Here is a 20,763-nt window from a genome sequence, read left to right as displayed (position 1 = left end):
AGCGTTATTAGTGTTCGCGAAGAATGGTGTACCATTTTGGCGACCCTTTTTATGTGTATGCCCTACGGCCAAGTCGCACTCATTTTCACCTGCAACCGTTTCAGCTAACAGACTTGAAGCACTCGATCATGCGCAGAATGAGGACAACAAAACGATCACGCCTTCCGGATGACGACGTGAAAACGGGTGAATTACCACAACGGCGTCAAGACTATAATAACGTGTCGTCCACGGCGTGTTGTTGTTGCAATATGAAACATGAACGAAAGGAACATGAAAAGTGCATGACAACACTTCACTTCATGAAACATCATGCGTTTCAAGCTGGGGTGTGCAGAATTCACGCACCGAGGTTTTCTTCTAGCTCCCGTTTACGCCTACGTGCATCACCTGCCGGGGGCTTCTATAGCGGCATGTCCGGTACCAGTAGCCGAAAGCTGAAATTAAGTAATGAAAGAGGAAAATAAAGCTTCGTTCTAAAGAATCGGTATAAACATGCAATGCGTAAAGAGTGGCAGCTGACGAGGGCTGCAGTCTTCGTATGTGGCACGGAATGCTCGATACCTGGTATTATATAACTACGCATCTCATTTCCTTGCTTCTCGGCCTGTCTTGTCTCCAACAAGTTTAAACAATGTTTGTTCGTTCGTTTTTCGCAGAAAAGGTAGCTCAGAAATACTTCTTAAGATATGCGTCATGATCTTCGTGGACACAAGCAACTCTGTATTTGTAAATTACCATTATTAATTTATATTCAGTATTCTAAAATTTCTAAATAACTTCACAATTTATATGTGTTCATTTTTGAAAGAAATTTATTCGTTTCTGTGCCAATCCTCCGTGGTGGGTGTGAGCCAGTGACGTAGGTCTTCATCATCAACTCTGAGCTCCGCGCGGAGTGCTGTAACTATCATTATCTGCGTTCATTTTTCTTTTTTCACATTCGCCACAGCGCTCGCTTCGGGGATGGAAAGCTCGTCGTTGATCTTCGCGGGAAGTCGTTCAGGCCGTAGCACTATTGTCACCGCTGTGTTCGTCATCGCGCTTACAGTGGGCGCCGTGGGCGTCACAGCGTTTGTCCTCTACACGGTGTTCGCAGGCTGGAACACCGGCGCGGGTCCCAGCCGGCACGGTGCAGCCAAAGCGCTGGTTGGCAAAGGCAAGTATATGCTACTTCAGCCTCGTCAGTATGTAAGCAGCCTCGTCGCTGATGCGCGTTACGAAGTTCTAGAAGAGACGAGATCTCTCTATATAAACAGCATTTTTATTTTTTAATAATATGTGGTTTTTGCGTGCCAAAACCCCGGTATGATTATGATCCTCGCCGTAGTGGAAGACTCCGGAGATTTCGAGGTGTTCTTTAACGTGCGCTAACATCGCACATTCCGCGGGCCTCTAGCATTTCGCCTCCGTAGACATGCATGCGACAGGCGCGGCCGGGAACTAGCCCGCGACTTACGGGTCAGCAGCCGAGCACCGTAATCACTACACCAGCGCGGCGGATCATTTTTAATTTTTGGTGGCATGGCTAGCGAGGTATGACAATGTGTTACCAGCAGCACAATTACCTAGCACTGAGAGATGGTGGATCGTTAGTGCAGTGTTGATACCTGAACACACACACACGCACAAAAAAAAAAAAAAGAAACCGGGCGTTGCACTAGGGGCGCAAGGCTAAAGGCACAGCGGAACTGATCGGTTCCTAGCAGGTTCTGTTCATACGAAGTGATGCCTAGTGATGCTAAGTTATACGAAGTAATTCCAAGTGATTCCAAGTTCTAGTCGAGTCCTACACAGTCACCTCTCGCCGTTTCGGCCGTACTACATCGTAGACTACTTTGGACGAGTCGAATCCAGCAGTCTCGCTTGGCAGCGCGCCGCGATTCCCGGTTAATTCGGCTTCCTCATCGGCAGTGCGAATCTTCTTCTGTCTCCCCATGTCTGCATCTGTCGCCGCACGCCGCCGCCACGCACCGTCTTTATACAGAACGAAGGAGCGCACGCGCAGTTGGCCGCGACGTCACGTCTGGCGCGGCCGAGCGGTTGCGCGCAGTGTCCAGGCAGGCGAACTGGTGGCGGAGCCGTGTATGGGCTATCGAAGCAGGCGCACAGTGCATCTGGTTGCCAGGCAACGCGTGCTGGCGTCATCGCGGCGCTGAGCTTTTTTTTTTTTTTTGGTTCGCGTTGAACAGATTACGGTCCGCTTAAACAGCTTGGCTGTTAAAAGTCATACATAGTCTGCACATGTGAAGACCCCCGTACAACATTAGCTCTATATGGACAAAAGAAAGGATAGTAAAGCTTCAATTCGGGCTAGTTGGTACGGCATTGTAATGTAGATGCGCTGAGCGAAATGCACAAACGAGAAACGTAAGAGGAGGACAGGACTAGTGGTGAGCAAACTTTCAACTGAACTTTCAGCTTTCGTTTGAAAGTTGAAAGCATTTCGCTCAGCGCATCTACATTACAAAGAATGAGAGGAATTAGGCAAACACACCTATGTATGGTAAAGTTACTTGAACGTTTTCCAATATGACAAGATAATTCTATGCGCCCTGAAATATCTGCGCTGGCCATCACTGCCTAGAGCGTTAGCTGATTCGGACGTTCAAGGATGCCGTTGTTGCTGTGAGCTTTACTAATCCGAGCAGTCAAATGGCGGTATTATGTAGGAAGAGTATGTGGGCTATTGGATAAAGCTAATTTAGTAAAATTATTTCACTATGATAAATTTAGTTAGCGAGTAAGAACTCAAGCACTCGTAAAGCACTCTCACATTGCGTAGTCACGCTAAATACGCATGGTCCTGGCGAACTGAGTGAAGTAGGTCAATCCAAAGTCAAATAAATTGAGGTTACCACATCATTTGTTCTCAGCTTTCCTCTCATAGTGACGTCGCTGTATTGGTTGTCAGGGGATTTTTTCTCATGACCTTGTCGTCGCACCGTTACATGCTGTAATCAGAAATTTTACAAATATCGCACAAATACTGGATTTATTTGCGTGTTTATGTGAAACTGCCAACCACGTGTGGCCACCACTCCCAACTCATTTCCGGCGTGAGGCAAGCCTGTGTAAGCGTGTAAAATTATTCTTCGTCACTGCCGTGCTTCCTTAACAATTTCCAAGTGAATATGCTGCACGCGCGGTAATAAGACAGAACTCGGCCTGCTTTGTTGCGCAATCAACCGCGAGAAGCATGTAGACGTACCAATGCCGGTGAATGCTTGTACCTGCAAAATATGCCGCAAAAGTATTCCTTATGATTACTGCGTCTGTAGGCCTAAATATACCATTCCTACCAACACGGTTGCGGTTACGGAAATATATTAATAAAGATAATATGTTGGAAATAAAACTGTTCTGACCATCCTTTTTTTATTCTTTGCAGGAAGGACCAAGGCTCCCGTTTCCCCAAGAAACAAAGGCCCATGCACTCCGCGCTGGTATTCGGTCCTCGTATCTGACCTAAACAGCACGTCAACAGCGGTAGATGACGTCACCTTTACTAATAGACTAATTAACGACACCTCGTTGCGTAATGACGGAGCAGAAAACGACGTTGTGCAGCCTGTTGGTCCGGCTCTTGACGAATCCGAGCCGTCCTCTACCACAACCGAAAAGGGTACGGAGGCCGCCGACGCCGTCGTTTCTACGACAGCAGAAGGAGAGCCGTTTGCTCCGGAAAGTCGACATGCGACGAAATCAGGGCAGGACGATGTCACCTCAGAACCCAACACCGAATACGCGTCACGCGAGCAGGGCGACCGAGATGACGACGACACTCGTCCACGTTCGCAAGTCGTCTCATCTACCGCGACCGCCGCCGAAGAAGGCGACTTGGACAACCACAGAGAGGACGAGTTTGCACGCGAGACTGATGCCGTGGAAGCGAACTTTAACGACGCGACGAGTGACACGTCAGCGCGCACAGAAGGCGTCATTGACACAGTACCACGTGACCAGACGCGCGTCGTCTGGGAGCAAGGCACCAATTACGAGCCCGCCGAGAGGGACAACGGATCCCAGAGAGGCGACGAGCTTCCTTCTAGCGGCAAAGCACAAACCGAAGTTACGGCTGCCATCCCTCGTGATGTGGGCCACGAGATTCAAGAAGAAGAGCCGGATTACGATTCCGAAACATCTCCGGCCACAGAGGTGCGCGATACACTCGATTCAACCACGGAAGGTGTGGGCGAATCGCCCATCACCGTGGCTGTTTCGGACGTTGCAGCTCCTGATGGAGAGGACGGCGTTGGAGAAGTGTCAAAACCTTTTAGCACAGATCGAAGGTTTCCGGCGACCGTCTTTCCCGGAGAGGTTACCGACGCTCACTCGCGTGCCGGAGGTGCTGGTGAAACGGAACCACCGTACCCTAACGAGGACGTAACCGAACAAGGCATTGACACTGCCGATATACAAGGCGCAGCTCGTGACAGCGCCGACATTCGCGACGACGCGCATACAGTGTCAACGCGAGTTACCACGTACCAAGTGGATGACCCGACGGAGAGTGTACCTCAGGATGTCCAAGCTCACAAAGGGAACCGAGTGACCGGTTTTCACGTGACGCCAAAGGGCGCGTCTATATACACACAGGGAGGCAGCGAAGCGGAGTCGTACAGGAACGACGCAAATTCAGACGAGGAAAGCAGTTCCACAACGGCTGCGTTGGTAATCACGTACGGCCCCACCGAAGACGTCGAAATTTTTGCAATTAGCGACGAAGACGATGAAGAACTGGCAAAAATTACGACGCAGCGTAGAGAGTTTAGTGGAACACCAAGACACATTACCACCAAAGATCATTTTGGAGACATTGAATTTATCGACACGGCAAGCGGAGCACCTTCGCAGAACCCGGAAGCCACCGAAGCGGGACAGCGCCGCCCTTACAGCACGTCGGAAGGAAACTGGGATGAAACACTACTGGACCTTGAGAATACCGTTGAAGTTGGCGATGAGGACGCCACCACGGATACTACGAGCAGAAAGATGGCGCTGATCACTAGATACAAGAACGACGGTGGACCTTCCACCACCAGGGCAACTGTCGAAGATAACGATTTTGATAAGACTGCCAGAGGGGCATATTCTTCTACCAAAGACTCAAGTGGAACCGAACCGCTCGGAACAAATCCCACGACAGATAAAAACACCGAGAATACACCGACAGAGCCGCGCGGCATCGATGAAGGCGACGGCACAACTTACCTAAGCGACGATATGGACTGGTCTGAAGTAGGCTCTGTTGTTCCTGACAGACGCGACGTACGCCAGATGTTCGTACCGGCAAATCGAGGGCGTACGCGTCGCATTCACGATAAGAACAGCACCGTCGCTCGGTCATTCTCAACAAAAGCGCCTGCGGTGGTGACGTCCAAGACGCACCCACGTGCAAGTCGTCCAAGGATGAAAGTGAAGGCAACAGTGGGAACGTCGATTCCGACGCAGCCGAAAGGCCACCGGACGCAACGGCACATTTTAGGCAAACGTGACGGCTTGGTCAACGTTCGAGTATACACAACACATCGTCCAGTGCAATTTCCGGCGGCCCGCAAAAATTTGTCAGCGGAAGGGTCTCCTGGTCCTATGGGACGCAACGCGTCAACGACGACCAGAGGCCCAAGTAGTACATGGCACAAAGCTGACACAAGTAGAATCATGACCAGGACTAGTTCTAAAGATCAACGTCACGCGGAGAGATACAAAAGTGAGACTGCTTCAGCGGCCAAACACGGTATGCGCTTCACGCTTACGAGTCTGTTAGGCGTGTCACAGGAAAGAAGGTCACGAGCGAAAAGCAGACCTATCGTTATTACTTCACGAGCAAACGCCACACTTACGCTGCGAGGACACAGCCGTACTACAGCGATCGTCCATAGGAATGCAAATAGAACGCAGCGTGGGAAGGAACACTCAACTGCGCAAAAACAGCCACGAGGAGGTAATCATGGTAGCGCCTTACCGCTGGCGAAGCAACGGCCGGTCATCGTAATAGCTATGAATCCCCGGCAGGCCAACAACACTCAGCATCGTGATAGAAAAGTTTCTGCTATGAGTGCGATGGTTCGGCGGAATGTGACAAAACACAGCGTTGTTACGAAAGAACATTCCGCGACTGCGACTACACCGCTCACGCGAAAGATCGAAGATTCGACTTCGACGACATCGTATGCGACTCGTTCGCGGCTTGAGCCCACGACTGTTAGCGAGCGACGTCATTCGGGCGTGGATACGTCGTCGTTAAAACCGCGAGACACCGCGGCTTCTGCCGCTCATAACGTCACCGATGGGCCGAAGAGCAGCCATATCATTCGCGACAATGCAGTGAAACGGGGTGGAGGCCATAGCTCGTGACACTGCACGAACTGTCTTTGTGCCAGTAGTTGTGCCCATCTGTGTTATTCAAAAATGTTCCAAAAGCCGGGAGAGTTCATGATTAAAATAGATACTCCGACTTAACATAACAAAATATAACAAAAACTACACAGACGTTTCGTCACCTATGCGGGTGACATCTTCAGTATGAACTGGCACCGAATGAGCGGAGGTCATCCAGTCATTTCTAGTCTCGTATGTCTCTGTACACATCCGGTAGGGGGCCACGGTTGCTGTTGCACGCCGACCTGTCACGGCGGCTCGGGAACAAAGGTGGGGCAAGAGAAAGCTTCTCGAGTCGTGGTTCATCCGCCGTGACAGGTCGGCGTGCAACAGCAACCGTGGCCCCCTACCGGATGTGTACAGAGACATACGAGACTAGAAATGACTGGATGACCTCCGCTCATTCGGTGCCAGTTCATACTGAAGATGTCACCCGCATAGGTGACGAAACGTCTGTGTAGTTTTTGTTATATTTTGTTATGTTAAGTCGGAGTATCTATTTTAATCATAATCTGTGTTATTCAAGCGGTCCGAGTAGTACAGTGAGAAGCATTATGCGTCTTTTTTTCTGTTTAATTTTTTTCCGTGGGCCCAATTACTTTCCCAACTGCTCTGATGAGAATTTTTATTGGCGATATACTCTTACATGTAATCGAACTAACTTATTGTTTCAAGCCTTATATGTATATTGTGTGTCTCATGTCTGTATAACTTCAGTATTTACTCTAGAAACGAATGCTGATTAGATTATTCCCTTTTTTGTAATCGCACGCGTAATTGTTCTGTTTTGGTACCATTGAAGCTATTCTTGTAGCGTTGTTTTTTCTTTTGCAACAGCTAGATGGGCCACGCTGAAGTGTATATTTGTTCTCTTGGTTATGAACATAACTGTTATTATTAACTGCAGTGCTCTTGGTATATCGCGCACCTGAACCTAGTTTGACCAATCTGGTGATTTAGCATAAATGTCAGTACTTCACGCCTCATTTTATTATACTTAAACCATCCGGCGCCTGTTAATGAAGCTATAAAATTTTTCCCGGTGGGTGGTTATGTGAATAACGGTTGTAAAGAACAATGCAGTAATGTCAAAGCAAATATCATGGCGTGCCTTACTGTCGACATTTACATGGCGCTCGGAGCAGTACACCCGTATTCTATAGTATACAGCAAATTGCATGATGACTGTGCAAGACGTGAATAGCTTTTCGAGCTACGCTCCAGAATTTCGAAGATATCCAACATTCCGTAATCAGTTACAGTACGTTCCGTAGCTATAGCACATTGTTATGATTACGGCACAACGCCATGTACAATAAACAATTGAAACGCAGTGGCAGGTAATTTTTGCAGCGATTTTCGCGCAACTTACCATTCATCTTGCGAATGTGATACGTTCTGAGCACTTGTTGGCTTCGTAAGTGCAAGTCGGAAGAGCAGCGGTAAGTTTTTTGATGGATTGAGCTTCATATAAATGCTTTTATTACACTGCGAGCCGTCGTCTGCGGTAGCTGCAGCGTTCCGATGTAGACCACGGGGTTGAAGGTTAGACTACAGACTTGGTGTTTATTATTGGATTAATCCCAAGGTTCATTAAAATCTTTCTCAGCTATTTGTTACGTCTGTCCAGGAATCTTAATTGGTGTTTGCCGCCCATGTGTTCCCTACTTCAGTCATAGTAGCCCAGTGGTGAGTAGCGGGATTTGACCTATTTCTGTAGCACATACGTTATTGCCCACCGGCAACGTTATTTTTAATGGACCAGTGGTGAATAGTGAGGCTCGCCCAATTTCCTTGGCACATGCCCTCTAGGAGTTTTTGCTTACGTAGGATGGACGAATTTTTGTTTCGCCTAGCCATATATGGCGTCGCTCTGAAATGTGCTCGTGTGCAACACTTTGCGTGCTGACCCATCAACTACGGTGATTGAGACGTAACCCCTGTGTTGGCTTTGACAAGGTAATATCTATGAGTGAATTGCAAAATGACAGTCTTAATTTTCTTTTGAGTTCTCTCCTCTGGGAGCGGCCCGGTGCGTGCTAGTTTACGCCCCGACGGACCTGAATAAACGGTTTCTATTTCATTCTATTCTCTCCTCTGCACATAGCTGCCACCGCCAGCGACACCACGTAACGCCACTCTACTAACCATTTAAATCTAACAAGCCAGGGATGACAAGGCCGTCCTTGACGAAGATTGGTCTGCCTATCGTGAGGTCGGCCAGCCTGTCTGAGGCGCCTTAACATTGCTTATTCAAGTTCCATTAAATAATAGACCAAGTAACAGTTACCGTTGGCGTGGCACAATGAATTCTCTTGCAGCTTGCTTCATATTACTGTCGCATTTAGTATAGCGTGGTGCGAAAGTAATTACAAAGGAGACAGACAGTCTAATAAAAATTGTGAGCCATTTCACTTTGTGAAGGTGGATGGTCAGGGAAGCTATTTAGCACACGATACGCACACTCTAAGAAAAAAGAGCGTCAAAAGAGGGTCATGGCACCGTGACTCTCTTCGGGTGTCCATCTGACCCCTTTTGGAAGGTACAGGCAGAGAAAAAGAGTTCGCATTTGGGAAGGAGTCACTGGACCCTCCTGAAGCGCGTTTCGATTGGCTTCGGTATACGGAAGAGCCGCCGTATACGCCATACATATTGCACGCTCGCCCTTTGGCGCCGTTGTGGCGCCTTGCTCGGCGAGGCAGACGGGGTTGGCGCCGGGGTGGCGCGCCGCTCTCCTCTCTCTGTCGTATCAGCAGTATCAGTCTCTCAGTCTCTTAGTCTATTCGCAATGCCCACGAACTATAGGTGGCGCGCCGTGCTTTTCAAGATGGCGCCAGGAGGAGGGTCAACCCGTTTGTTAGCATAGGAACAGATAGGACGTGCGGACGTACGGCCCGTGCCACTTTCACCGGATGAATTCACGAGCCGCGCTGAATTGGATATGAGACTAAACTACTTTCCCAAACCATGGAAAAGTGCAAAGTACCCCCCACCTAATTATTTGCTGCGGTGTGAAAGGTTATATTTCAGCTCCGTTACCGTGCATAACGATGCTTTGCGAAATCCTGTGCGTGCTACATAAAACTGCATGAACTAAAATTCACGTATGAGCTGAACGGCACACCGAGGTAGTACGTACCGAGCCTGCCTGACGGATTTGCCGCAGTAGTAGGCCGCCAGCGAGTAGCGTCATCACTGCAGCACGGGACCGCACGTTTAACGTGGTTATGGTTTGCAAACAATACGCCGTCGTCATTACTTGTGCAGTCGGGAACGCGGTATTACGTCTTCAACGGAACACGAGCATTTAACATCCCATTCAGTAGCGCTTGTGTCACAGCTATGCTGAGACTCTAGCCGTGTGCAATTCACTTCACTCGCATGTTGCAGATTCGATCAGCCCGATCCAAACATGAATATCGAAAAGAATGCACACTTATGCTATTCGCAACGTCGAAGAAGTTAGCCGAGAGGCGTGGATTGCGGCCGTGACTGCACGTTCCATCGCTCTAACCATTTCGCTTCGCTGGTCGAGCTCGAGCGTGTTGGCGATGCGGCGCTCCATAATATCCACAATAATTGTGATACATGCAATGCACAAGAGGAACTATGCTTTTATTCTGATCTCGCTCAAGGATATTATACGTTAAATACAATCAAAGTGACTTACGAGCGTGAAAGAACATTAACGCACGAGGGGACGTGAAGTGCAACTCGCTCCTCGTGAGTTCAGCTGATCGTTCATCGTCGCTGTCACAGCTGTCACTCTCGGTGCTTTCACAGTCTTCAATGTCCAGTGAAAAATCCTCGTCGTCAAGATGGTTTCTTTCAACATCACTGCTGAAAGCAATCCGAAGAAATTCCTCCGCCGAACGACTGCGACCACTCCGCGTCACCACGTTTACAATTAGAGAGACGTCTGGGCGCGAAGAACATTATGCTCTCGGATCGGTCAACGAGCAAATCGCTTGCAGTGTGCTGCCACCTATCAACAAACGTACAAAAACAAACGGCGCAGCGCTGGCTATGGAACCAACACACTGGCGAAGGACGGTGTTGAAAGCGTTCGCTCCACGAAAGGCGTGGAGCAGACGCGTCCTCGAATGATTGAAACGTCGCTCGCACGGTTAGTAACAGCGCTTTGCTTGCAAAGGATAGAGGCCCTATTTTAATGTATCGAGAACTTGATATCGCTGAGTTTTACAAGAGCACATCGCGAGCCCGCGCGACCTCCCGCGTACAGTGTTATGGGATTCATGCTCTACAAGAAACACTGACCAATGCTATATGCAAGTAAAACAGGGTGAGATTCAACTGAATACGTCAGACGATAACATTTAACTAACCTACGTGGCTGCAGAAAGCCTCGCGAAGCTGATAGTATGCGTACGCTGTGGGCTAGCATTGAAAGCGCGAGTTACCACGTATTTTCACGAAAACTTCGCGTCTCGCAAGAACGAATCAGATTTCTCATGTCACGGAGGGCCCGGTTTGTTCACTGATGCAGGGAACATGCAAAGTCGTACTGTTCCTTCCTTGCCAATGCGTTAACACTGAGGTTAGCACAGCCGAACAAGGGAGCGACAGCGTAGTGCTGCCATTTTATCGTCTACTAACCCTCCTCGAGAGGACGCTCCTGAATTCCGCTTGGCGGCGCGACAGTCTATGGGCATTGCGAATTGGAATGCGTTGCGTGGTCGCGTGGTTGCGTCAGTTGCGTTGGTTGCGCGTCTTCGGTGGTGTTGACGCCGGCTCCGTGCACGAAGTGACGCTTGGAGGGCGGAATATTCATGGAGCTGCGGACTGCGGACGCCGACAACGGGCGCCAGTTAACGGTGAGTGTACTGCTTTCGTAGGTACTAATTATACAGCTTTAGCTGGGCGTCTGCAGCAGCTCTGCGGAATCTGCCAGCCATTTCCAACAGTAGCCTGTATCCGCGGGGCTGTTGCGGATGCCCAACTAAAGCTGTCAGTTAACGAGTTGCCACCGTTATGCGCGTTGCTGTACAAGCTCCCATAAAGTGAGCGATGCAAACAATAATCGAGGGTCATTTCTTGCTGATCGCACGTCGTGTCTGCACTACTGAAGGTGCAAGATGTCGTTTTGAGATGCACTTTAGTCTACTTCATAATAACATTTCCATCGACCTTGAGTGTGCAGCGTGCTTCCACGCCTGGGAACGTGAAAAAAAAAAGCCTGTGTACAGAACGCTCAGACGCACTATATGTAATGGTTTTTGTTGGCTTAAAGACGGTAGTTTGAGGTGCAGATATAGTACGGTGGCTTCCAGAATGTACGCGGTAGTCATTCAAGTTGGACACGCCTCGCCGGTAAAGTGAAAAAGCTCTAGACTTTCGACGGCGCGCGTTGTTGCGGCCTCCGGCGTGCACTCTTTTCCCTCGTTTCTGTTTGCTGTTTTCGTGGTTTGCATACACTGCGATGACGTTGGGAGCTATAACAGAATCCAGTGAGTGTACGTGATTGTGGGAGTTATGTGCGCTAATTCTAGCATATGACATGTCTGATCTCGACGTAGACGGCGTACGCACGCGATGGGTGTCGTTCGGGCCCTAGTACTCGCATCTGTTTATCTGAGTATTTAAGGATGGGTTACGTTTGTAAAACATGCGGTCAATAACCGCTCACGGCATACCCCTGGCTGCCGGAGGATGTGCTTTGTTGTTTTGTTGTTAGCCTTTATTATGTCTGTGCGAACCACTTATTGTGTAGGTTTTGCAAACCTTTACTGCAATTTCATTTTCTCATCATAATATCACGTTCTGCTTTTCAGATACCGTTTTTCATGGTGCTCACGCTGGACAGGAGCGACAACCTAGCAAGCCACAAGTCTGATGCCTCAAGCCGTCACCACTTTTTGATTTATTCTTAATCACAAGGAATAAATATGGAAACATGAGTGCGATTTCTGCTGTTCATTTAGCACCATATGACACTGTGCACATCACAGTCACACATTTTAGTTGGCTATACTCATAGAAGCATGTAAATGAGGAATACCCAAACTTCTTAATTGGAAATCACAGACCATCTTTTCGCGCTTTCTATATAACTTTGCTGGAAAATATGTCTTAATTGGAAATCACAGACCATCTTTTCGCGCTTTTTATATAACTTTGCTGGAAAATATGTGTTGTTTTGACGAGTTTTATTAAAATATTGCTAAAACTAAACTATTCTTTTTGTACAGTCGCTGGGCAGAACGGCAAGTATTATTGGACTTGCTTAAAATAAATACTCCACTATTTTCAACAGTAGTCGCGCAAAAGTAGAGCAAGGATAAAATGAGTAGCTTAAAGTACTTGTGGAGTCGCTTGACGCTTCGGTGTGGGTCCCTTGACCCCCCTAGGAGCGTTACCGGCAAGAGTCGTCTGACTCCCTTTAAGTGGTAACGTGATCCTTCGGATGAGAGTCTTTCCACTCTTCCTAGAGGGTCAGGGGACTCTCCTAGAGCGAGCCGACCCTGACCCACCAAGAGAGTCACCGTGACTATTTAAAGAGAGTCGTATACGTGGCAAGTCAGAACTCTCCGAAAAGAGTCACGCATACTCTTTTTTTTCTTAGAGTGCAGGTGACACATAATTTCCAGCCATAGCCAATCTCACACCGTGCAACTAAATCCAAAAATTTTGTCCAGAAGGTTCCTTTTAAGTTTAGCTTATACTCCTGTAAAGTTATCGGTTGGAGCAGCATAATGCTTGTCTTTTTGCCGCATTCTCCGTTTCGTGACATTCGTCGTCTTGCCTGGCCCCCATACTTGCCGCATACGCTTAGCGTTTCGAGCACGATCTTGATTGGTGTTTGCCATCTGTGCTTGCATTTTTAGTGAACCTGTGGTCAATAGTGGAATTAGTCCAATTTTAGCGGTACATACGTTTTTTATTGTTTTTTTTTTCACGCACAGAAAAAAAAAACTGGAGTAGGATTGAGCTTCGCCTCAAGTGTAGAACGCGATAGCGTAAGCGGGAACCGTTCGCATCGCCTTCTCAAACGGTAGCCTCGCTTCGCTTCTCGATGAAACGTCTGTGCCGTTTGGCCTACTAGAATCCCAGAATGCCTACTGCAAGTATAGTTGCGAAGTGCCCACTACGCCATAAGCATAATTCTTCATTTTGCGAATCAGCGAACTACCCACTACGCGTCCGTAAGGCAAAGCGCTAAGCAGCTGCTCACTTTGTTGATACTTTTGCTGCCGATGATGACGCTTAAATATGTCTGAGCGCTTTGAATTGGGTGGGCCTTTAAAATACTCACTCGTTGTGCAATTCACAAGTCTCGACGCCCGGCGCGATTCTACTCTTCTGCCACGCAACATTACATGACTCCGCGCGTTACAAGACGTTCGTATAGGTTTTTTTTTCTTTTTTCCGGAAGCAGTTCGAAGTAATGGCAGCACTCTGTGGTAGAGCAGCTGCTTGCCACCCAAAAGGCCTGGTTTCGATTTCCACTCGAACCAAAAAGTTTTTTTGTTACTTACTTATTTGAATCTATCTCGATTTTTCGCTCACAGAGAACGCCGATTTTTGGCTCACAAGCAACAACGCCAACGCCGACACCGGCATTTCTACGAAACGAGCTCATTAAAGCTATCGCATTAAAAATGCACGAAACCTTACCCACATGCAGCTTCGCTCTAATAGTAGTGACTCATGTACCATAACTCTTCATTCTAATTGACTCTGTAACCTGTATTAACACTTAAAAATTTCTGATTATATGATCCGGCAGACTCTTCGCCGATCGCACAGAGTGGGTAGGTGCCAATCACCCTAGGAGAATCATCATCATCATAATCCTCTGTAGTGGGCTGAGCTGTATTACGAGGCGTTAAAACCAGCCAGCCAGCTTGGGTACAAGAAGAAGAAGGAGAAGAAGAAGCCCACTTTGCGGTGAGAGTGATGGACACCGCCGCGCTCGTCTTCCAAGGCGACCGCCCGACCAAAGGCACCGTGCTGGCGTCGGTGCTGGTGTTCGCGCTCGCGGCCGGCACGATCATCATCGCGGCCTTCCTGCTCATCTCCGTCTTTCGAGACATGAGCAGCGTCCGCACAAAGAGGCGCCTGCGTGAACTCGAACCGGCCGTCGCCAAAGGTACGTCAACGGGCAACCGCGGTGTTGAAGTGTTGTATCTAAAGGTATTAATGACGTCACCTCGACCAAGTTGGTCCCGTTGTGGGTTTGAAGTTAACTTCTTGCAGAAGAGCAGGCTGGTCAACTAGCCACGGTACAATATCTAAGTGACCTCGAGATGGTATAAAGAGAGAATGATTTAGTCGAAGCACTGGTACCTAAAAGTGAAGGAAGCCTTTTAAGAACGGTAACCCATTGATAGGGGACAGGCAATGTGTAAAGGGGCACTGATCTCGGCGGCATGCTTTAGTTCACTGTAGAAGAGTATAGGTTTAGACCAGTTGGTGATACATACTTGGTAAGGTGAAGCGCAATAGACGGGACAGGAAAGTGACACAGACGGCCTTTGCTCACTACTTTATTCACTTAAGACTTTCATTCACTACTTCAAGAGAGAGTGATGCTGAAGGGTGCTACTGACGATTACGTTTCAAATCACCCGCTCAAATGAACAGTGGATGATGGCCTGCATTCCGGCCAATATATGTGACATGACACCGTAATTTGCCGGCCCTAAACAAGTATAACATGCATTACAAGATAGCGTGAATAATATACTAGAAGTAACATCGAGTATACATGCCTGTATGGATAAGATTGCGGAAAAATAACGAATGGATGCTCACTAGCATTCCCTGCGAACTTAATGTACGTAGCTCAACTGATCATCGAAATGTGCGGTAAACTTGAATTTCTGGAGTTTCAAATATTTATTTACGTGATACAAAGCTATACTTCAATTCGCGCAAGAAATTTTGCAACTAGATCACTATCCACTGAAAGTATTCTTGGAAAATGCGGTTCATTACTTTTGCGATTAAGGTTCGGCGAAGATAGATAATGTAACACCGATGTTCAAATAAAAATCGAACGTTACGCCTGCTGTAAATAACACGTGCGCGTTTGCTATGCCCGATCGAGCTTCAACACAAATCTCTACAATCACCTTGTAGCTTCGTGTAATGGGCCCTAAAATTTCATAAGGTATGGACAGTTGCATGAACCATATATGAGTTTAACATTTTATGCATAAAGGGGTAATAACGTTCAATGAAGACGCACAGCTTGCTGCGCTTTGTTTGAATAGCAGTGTCAAAGCCATGCTACAACATCTACTGTTTCTTTTTCAGAACTGCCCAAGGCACTCACTGTTCGACGAAACAAGACCAAGTCTACGCTACCCGGGGTCAGTACGCGACCAACCATCTTTCGCACCTTTATACTTCGCAAGAATGTGTCGTTGAACAATAGCCCCTCAAGTGCAGACTTGACTTCCACTAGCACTATGCCACCGAAGGACCCGAATGCAAGGCGGTCGCATACGTCCTACACGTCTATCTGGTACCCCGAAGGAGGTGAACTTCCGGAAGCCCGTGTAACGCACTCGATAGCAAGCCACGAGTCTATATCGACATATGGTGGCCGTGAAGAAAGTTATACAACGAGCGTTAACCGAAGCATCGTCGCTTCAACGCTGACCGCTGCGCATGACGACAGGGAGGCGCCGTTGCCTCACGAAATATCACCGCATGGAACTTCGGTTAACAAAGCACCGCGGTCAGTAAGAACGGTCAATCAGAATCCGGCGCACTTTCCAAGCCCCAGTACCGGGGCTAGAACAGTATCGCCTGAAGGGGCGCACTCTCATAGCATACATGTTCCTCAAGATACCACGACGACTCCGCCTCTAGTATTGTCTCAATCGACAACGGCAGCAAAATTTGAAGGCCTCAAGTCTAGCCCCCTTCCTGACAACGAGGACCTGATAGTCACTCACCGCCATAAACATCACAGGCACGGTCAGCGGCCTATCAGCATCCCGAAAGGCACCGAACAAACACAAAAAATACACGTGGTTACAACGGTGCGTGATAAAAGATCATCGGCGTTGCCGCATTCAACGTCTAGCGAGCCTTCTACGCAAATGGCTCTGAACACCTCTACGGAAGCAATCCCGCAAGATCGAACGTCCAGGGCAGATGCTACAGTAGTCAGCAGTTCGAGCACAGAAGTGAATAAGAACCACCGATTCACAGGAGCTGCATCGCCTGCCTCATCGAGTAATGGAACACATCCGATCCACGTCGGTTCGATACCAATCACGAACTCCGATTCGACAGCAGCGGATTCTGGAAAACACATGCGGACTACGAGAGCGACATTATCGACGATGAACGTGAACCGAGAAGATCCAAATGCCGACGCCACCAACTACAGCCCAAGCACAGAAGATGCAACGAATGCCTCTGGGAAGAATGAAACACATCTTAGTCACGTTGGTTCGAAACCACACCAAAGCACGAATTTGATGGAAACGACTCTTCGAAATGACTTAGGCACCACGGAAGAGACTTACGCGACGACACGTGACGGCCATGGCACTACTGAGCGCAAGTCATTGGAAAGCGAAGAGCCTTTTACGGAGGACAATGATGCAGATGCCTCAAAGACAACAAAGCACAATCACGAAGCGTTTCGTTTAGATATAAGTCGCACGCCTTCCACACGTGATCACACTCACCACTCGACACACGACAGTCACGTGCGTCGCATCAGAACCTCCGCGTCGCCAACGTCCAGGAAAGCCGATGCCGAAGCCTCTTCAACCTTGTATGACAAGAATGGCACTTCGTTCCAGACTGCGCCCTCTACACTTGGAACAAAGTTCAGCTCGCAGCCACGTACACTTAGTGGGGATAACGACGGCTCGGCAGAACACAGCAGCCACGTATTCGTGGGTCCGGGAAGCTGGAACGACCTCGCTAAGGACGATGAGGATGGGCACACTCACGGCCACATACCGATTCCAAACCCTGATGGCGCGAAGGCCGCGACTGTCGGTTTCCCGTTGGATGTTTTCAACCGAGCGTTATAGGGACCCAGGTCGCCACTGCGTGTTAGGTTGTAGGTCGCATTGATCAGGCAGCCTACACGCAGAAACTTCTTTATTTGCCGAGTTGTAAAACCACTTGTTTTGTATATACACCTTATAAACTTGGCGCTAGTACGCTTGTGATAAACGTAATTTATATTCTTTTTTCTTCATAGTCTTGCTCCGCAATTTATGGTTGCACAGGGAACAACACACACAGTTGATAATGGCGTTCTGAATAGCAGTATCAAAAGTAAGGCGGAATTGTACAATTAGTACTCAGATATAGTACCAGATATAAGTTGTACCAGATACTACTCAGTGTTGTAAGTTAAACGACGCGATTGAGACAATGCAATACACAAAATTAGGCAGATCCCACGTACCATGGAAATCGATGTTATGCGAAGCATGCGGCGAGATGATGTCTGTGGCGTAATTTTTTATTGAGCGAAACGTTACAAAATGACGCTAAATATACGTACAAATGTTATACACAAACACATATGTCGAAGAGTCGCATACGTTTATAACGAACTGTTTACAGTTGCGTAATGATGCCAAAAGCAACGTGGATACTACCAACACCAGAAGCGGCAAGCTGATATGTATTGCTTATACTTGTCCGTTATGACGGAGAACGCACGCACGTTTCGCGAACCGGTATGTATCATCCGCTTTCCCGTAGTATGCCGTCAGAGCACTTAGCGGAGGTTTCTTTGCGTGTCGCAAACTGGCTCTCAGTCAATATGACGTCATTCTCGGTTAGCATGAGGCCGTCGTCCAGCCACATAAGAAATGAAAACACTGCGTCATTCTGGAGGGCCATGTGCATGGCCTGAATGGGAATGTCGAGAGACCACGTTGCAGCTGTTCGTGCGCGCGGGCTCCGACCGACGGGCCATTGCACGTGGTGAACATTACGTGTTAATTGCTTTTAATTTATGAATGTATTTTGACATCATTCTATTTATCAAGGTAACTAATTATGAAATTTTGTAAGAGCGGATAGCCAAAGCAACAACCACAGCTGACGCTACACCACAGCCTGTTGTACTCGGTGAGTGATCACGATATCGATTCTCACAATACGTGGGATATGCCGGAATTTTCAGTGTGCGTGTTCGCTGTTACTGTGTTGATTGAGACTGTGAAACAGCCGTGGCGCATACCCGCATAACATGAACTGTGGTATGCGGGTATGAGCCACACTTGACTGAGGAAGAGGGTTTCATGACGTACGCGACAGGCATTTCGCGTCATTCATGTCATGACCAGTGAATCTTGTTCGTCATACACCGATCCGTTGCTATGCCAACTTTGGTATATTACAAGTTATGGAGACGACCAGGAGGGCACCCAGACGTAGGCGGATAGATAGATAGATAGATAGATAGATAGATAGATAGATAGATAGATAGATAGATAGATAGATAGATAGATAGATAGATAGATAGATAGATAGATAGATAGATAGATAGATAGATAGATAGATAGATAGATAGATAGATAGATAGATAGATAGATAGATAGACTGAAACGGCCAAACTGCCTAAGGGTATCTAAGAAATGCTCTGTATTTAAAATAGCAGTAATGTAAATATGTCGTGCACTGTGCACAAGAGGCTTCTCGTTTAAGCAGTAAAGGCGGCATTGGCCCTATAGTTGCTGTTTTACTGCTGACAATGATATCAGCTTAGTCATGTGCAGTGGTGTTGGAACGAGGTACTGACATTTGCCTTGTGTTCGGAGCAGTTACGATTGTTTGAACATAAAACAGAATACAGTAAAACCTCGGTGATACGAATCTCGCAGGGTTACCAAAAATATTCGTATCATCCGAAATTCGTATCACCAGAAAACATGGAAAATTAGCATGCGACAAAAGAAAGTTGGCAAACGTTTTGATTTAGTGTTTCTCAGGGCCGCAGCGACGTCATGAACAGTTCTGAATGATTCCCAGTAAAGTTTTTAGACGTCAATGATCATACTTGTACTCGTAAATATACGGTGCATGCGCGCGTGTGTAATTAATGAACCAGGTGTGTTGTGCCCCGTGACCGCCAGTAGTCCCTTCCTAATCTTACTGCGCGTTTCTGCATGACACAGAGTGAAAGTGACTTAAGAAGCGCTTTGCACACGATAAGATAGAGGCCAGGCTCCTTCGCCAAGACCGTCCGCTTCGTCTCTTGGGGTCTTCGTTCACCTTTAATGGGACTTAATAACGGACCCGCAGCCCAAGTTTCAGTCTTGTTTCATAGAACGTCTGATGTCGGGGACATGGCTTGCATCGACGTGGCAGGCACGTGTTAACACAGTACAAATGCTCTGCTGCATCGAGCACAGGGGCAAGCGTCAACGCGTAGGAAAAAAAAGCGCGACGTCAACGTCATCTGTAATCTAAACGCGAAGGCGCCTATAGGCCTCGAAGATTCGCAGGCAACGACGCACCGTTGATAGTCACGCCTCCTATCTCGGAGGCAACGACGCACCGTCGATGGTCGCGGAGCGCGCATTCCCACGCCCGCGCGTGACTGCCGCGTCTTCCGCGACAGCGCGGGCAGCATTTGTTCGTACCTGTCCGCTAGCGTACGTTCGTATCAAACGTCGCGGCGTGCAAATTGGTTCGCAACAACTGTACTGCAATACATTGCAGTCTAATGGGCCTTGGCCGGGACCACAGAAAAATTCGTATCACCCCGAAATTCGCACGAGCCGTGATCGTATCACCGAGGTTTTACTGTAATCTCATGCAAAATTCGCAGTGCATGTGCGTGAAAACTACACGAAGGGTACACGGGATCCGACCGGCGATTTCACAACGGGGTAGTATGCTGCTGCTTACGCTTCTTATAAAGTGCGTGGAATTTCTTGAAATACTCAATTTTACAGTTGCTTCGGCGTCATCCGTCGCTTCTCTTATTGCCTATACGTTTCCTTTCCTGCGGGCAAAGTAGCATATCAGCGCTTGGTTCAAGAACCACCGCGCGCTGTTCGCGGAGGTCACGGCCCGATCATTCTGGAATACAAAAGTGCAAGACATTTAGGCAAGTTAATAAACATTAAGTGGCCTAGATTAATCGGCATACCGCCGCTGTGGCGTCTTTTATCAGTCTGGATGTTGCTTTGGAACGTTGAATCCCACTTAATGGCGTTGATGCGATTCCCTCTGTTTGGAGCTCCACGTCGCAATTTCAACCAATTCAGTCACACTAATTAGGCTTCAAAATTGCAATAAAAGCTCCATGACCAAATTTCCGGCTCCTGTCCTGATCCGACAGGTAGGATATTCAATTCTTATTCTATAATTAATGCTAAGAAAGAGGCCCGGAGGCTTAGGGAACATGAAGGTTATTAC

The 20,763-nt window shown here is 48.0% G+C and overlaps 1 protein-coding gene across 1 annotated transcript; it reads left to right on the top strand.

Moving 5' to 3' along the window:
• Positions 1–966: 966 nt before the first annotated feature.
• On the top strand, positions 967–14,296 carry LOC119397502 (uncharacterized). The gene is made up of 3 exons (XM_037664926.1): positions 967–1,159; positions 3,392–5,241; positions 14,207–14,296. The coding sequence occupies exons 1-3, from the start codon at positions 967–969 to the stop codon at positions 14,294–14,296; spliced, it is 2,133 nt and encodes a 710-aa protein (XP_037520854.1).
• The last annotated feature ends 6,467 nt before the right edge of the window (positions 14,297–20,763 follow it).

This window comes from Rhipicephalus sanguineus, chromosome 6 (genome assembly GCF_013339695.2).
Source record: "Rhipicephalus sanguineus isolate Rsan-2018 chromosome 6, BIME_Rsan_1.4, whole genome shotgun sequence".
NCBI lineage: Eukaryota > Metazoa > Arthropoda > Arachnida > Ixodida > Ixodidae > Rhipicephalus > Rhipicephalus sanguineus.
This window is presented reverse-complemented; position numbering and strand designations above follow the sequence as displayed.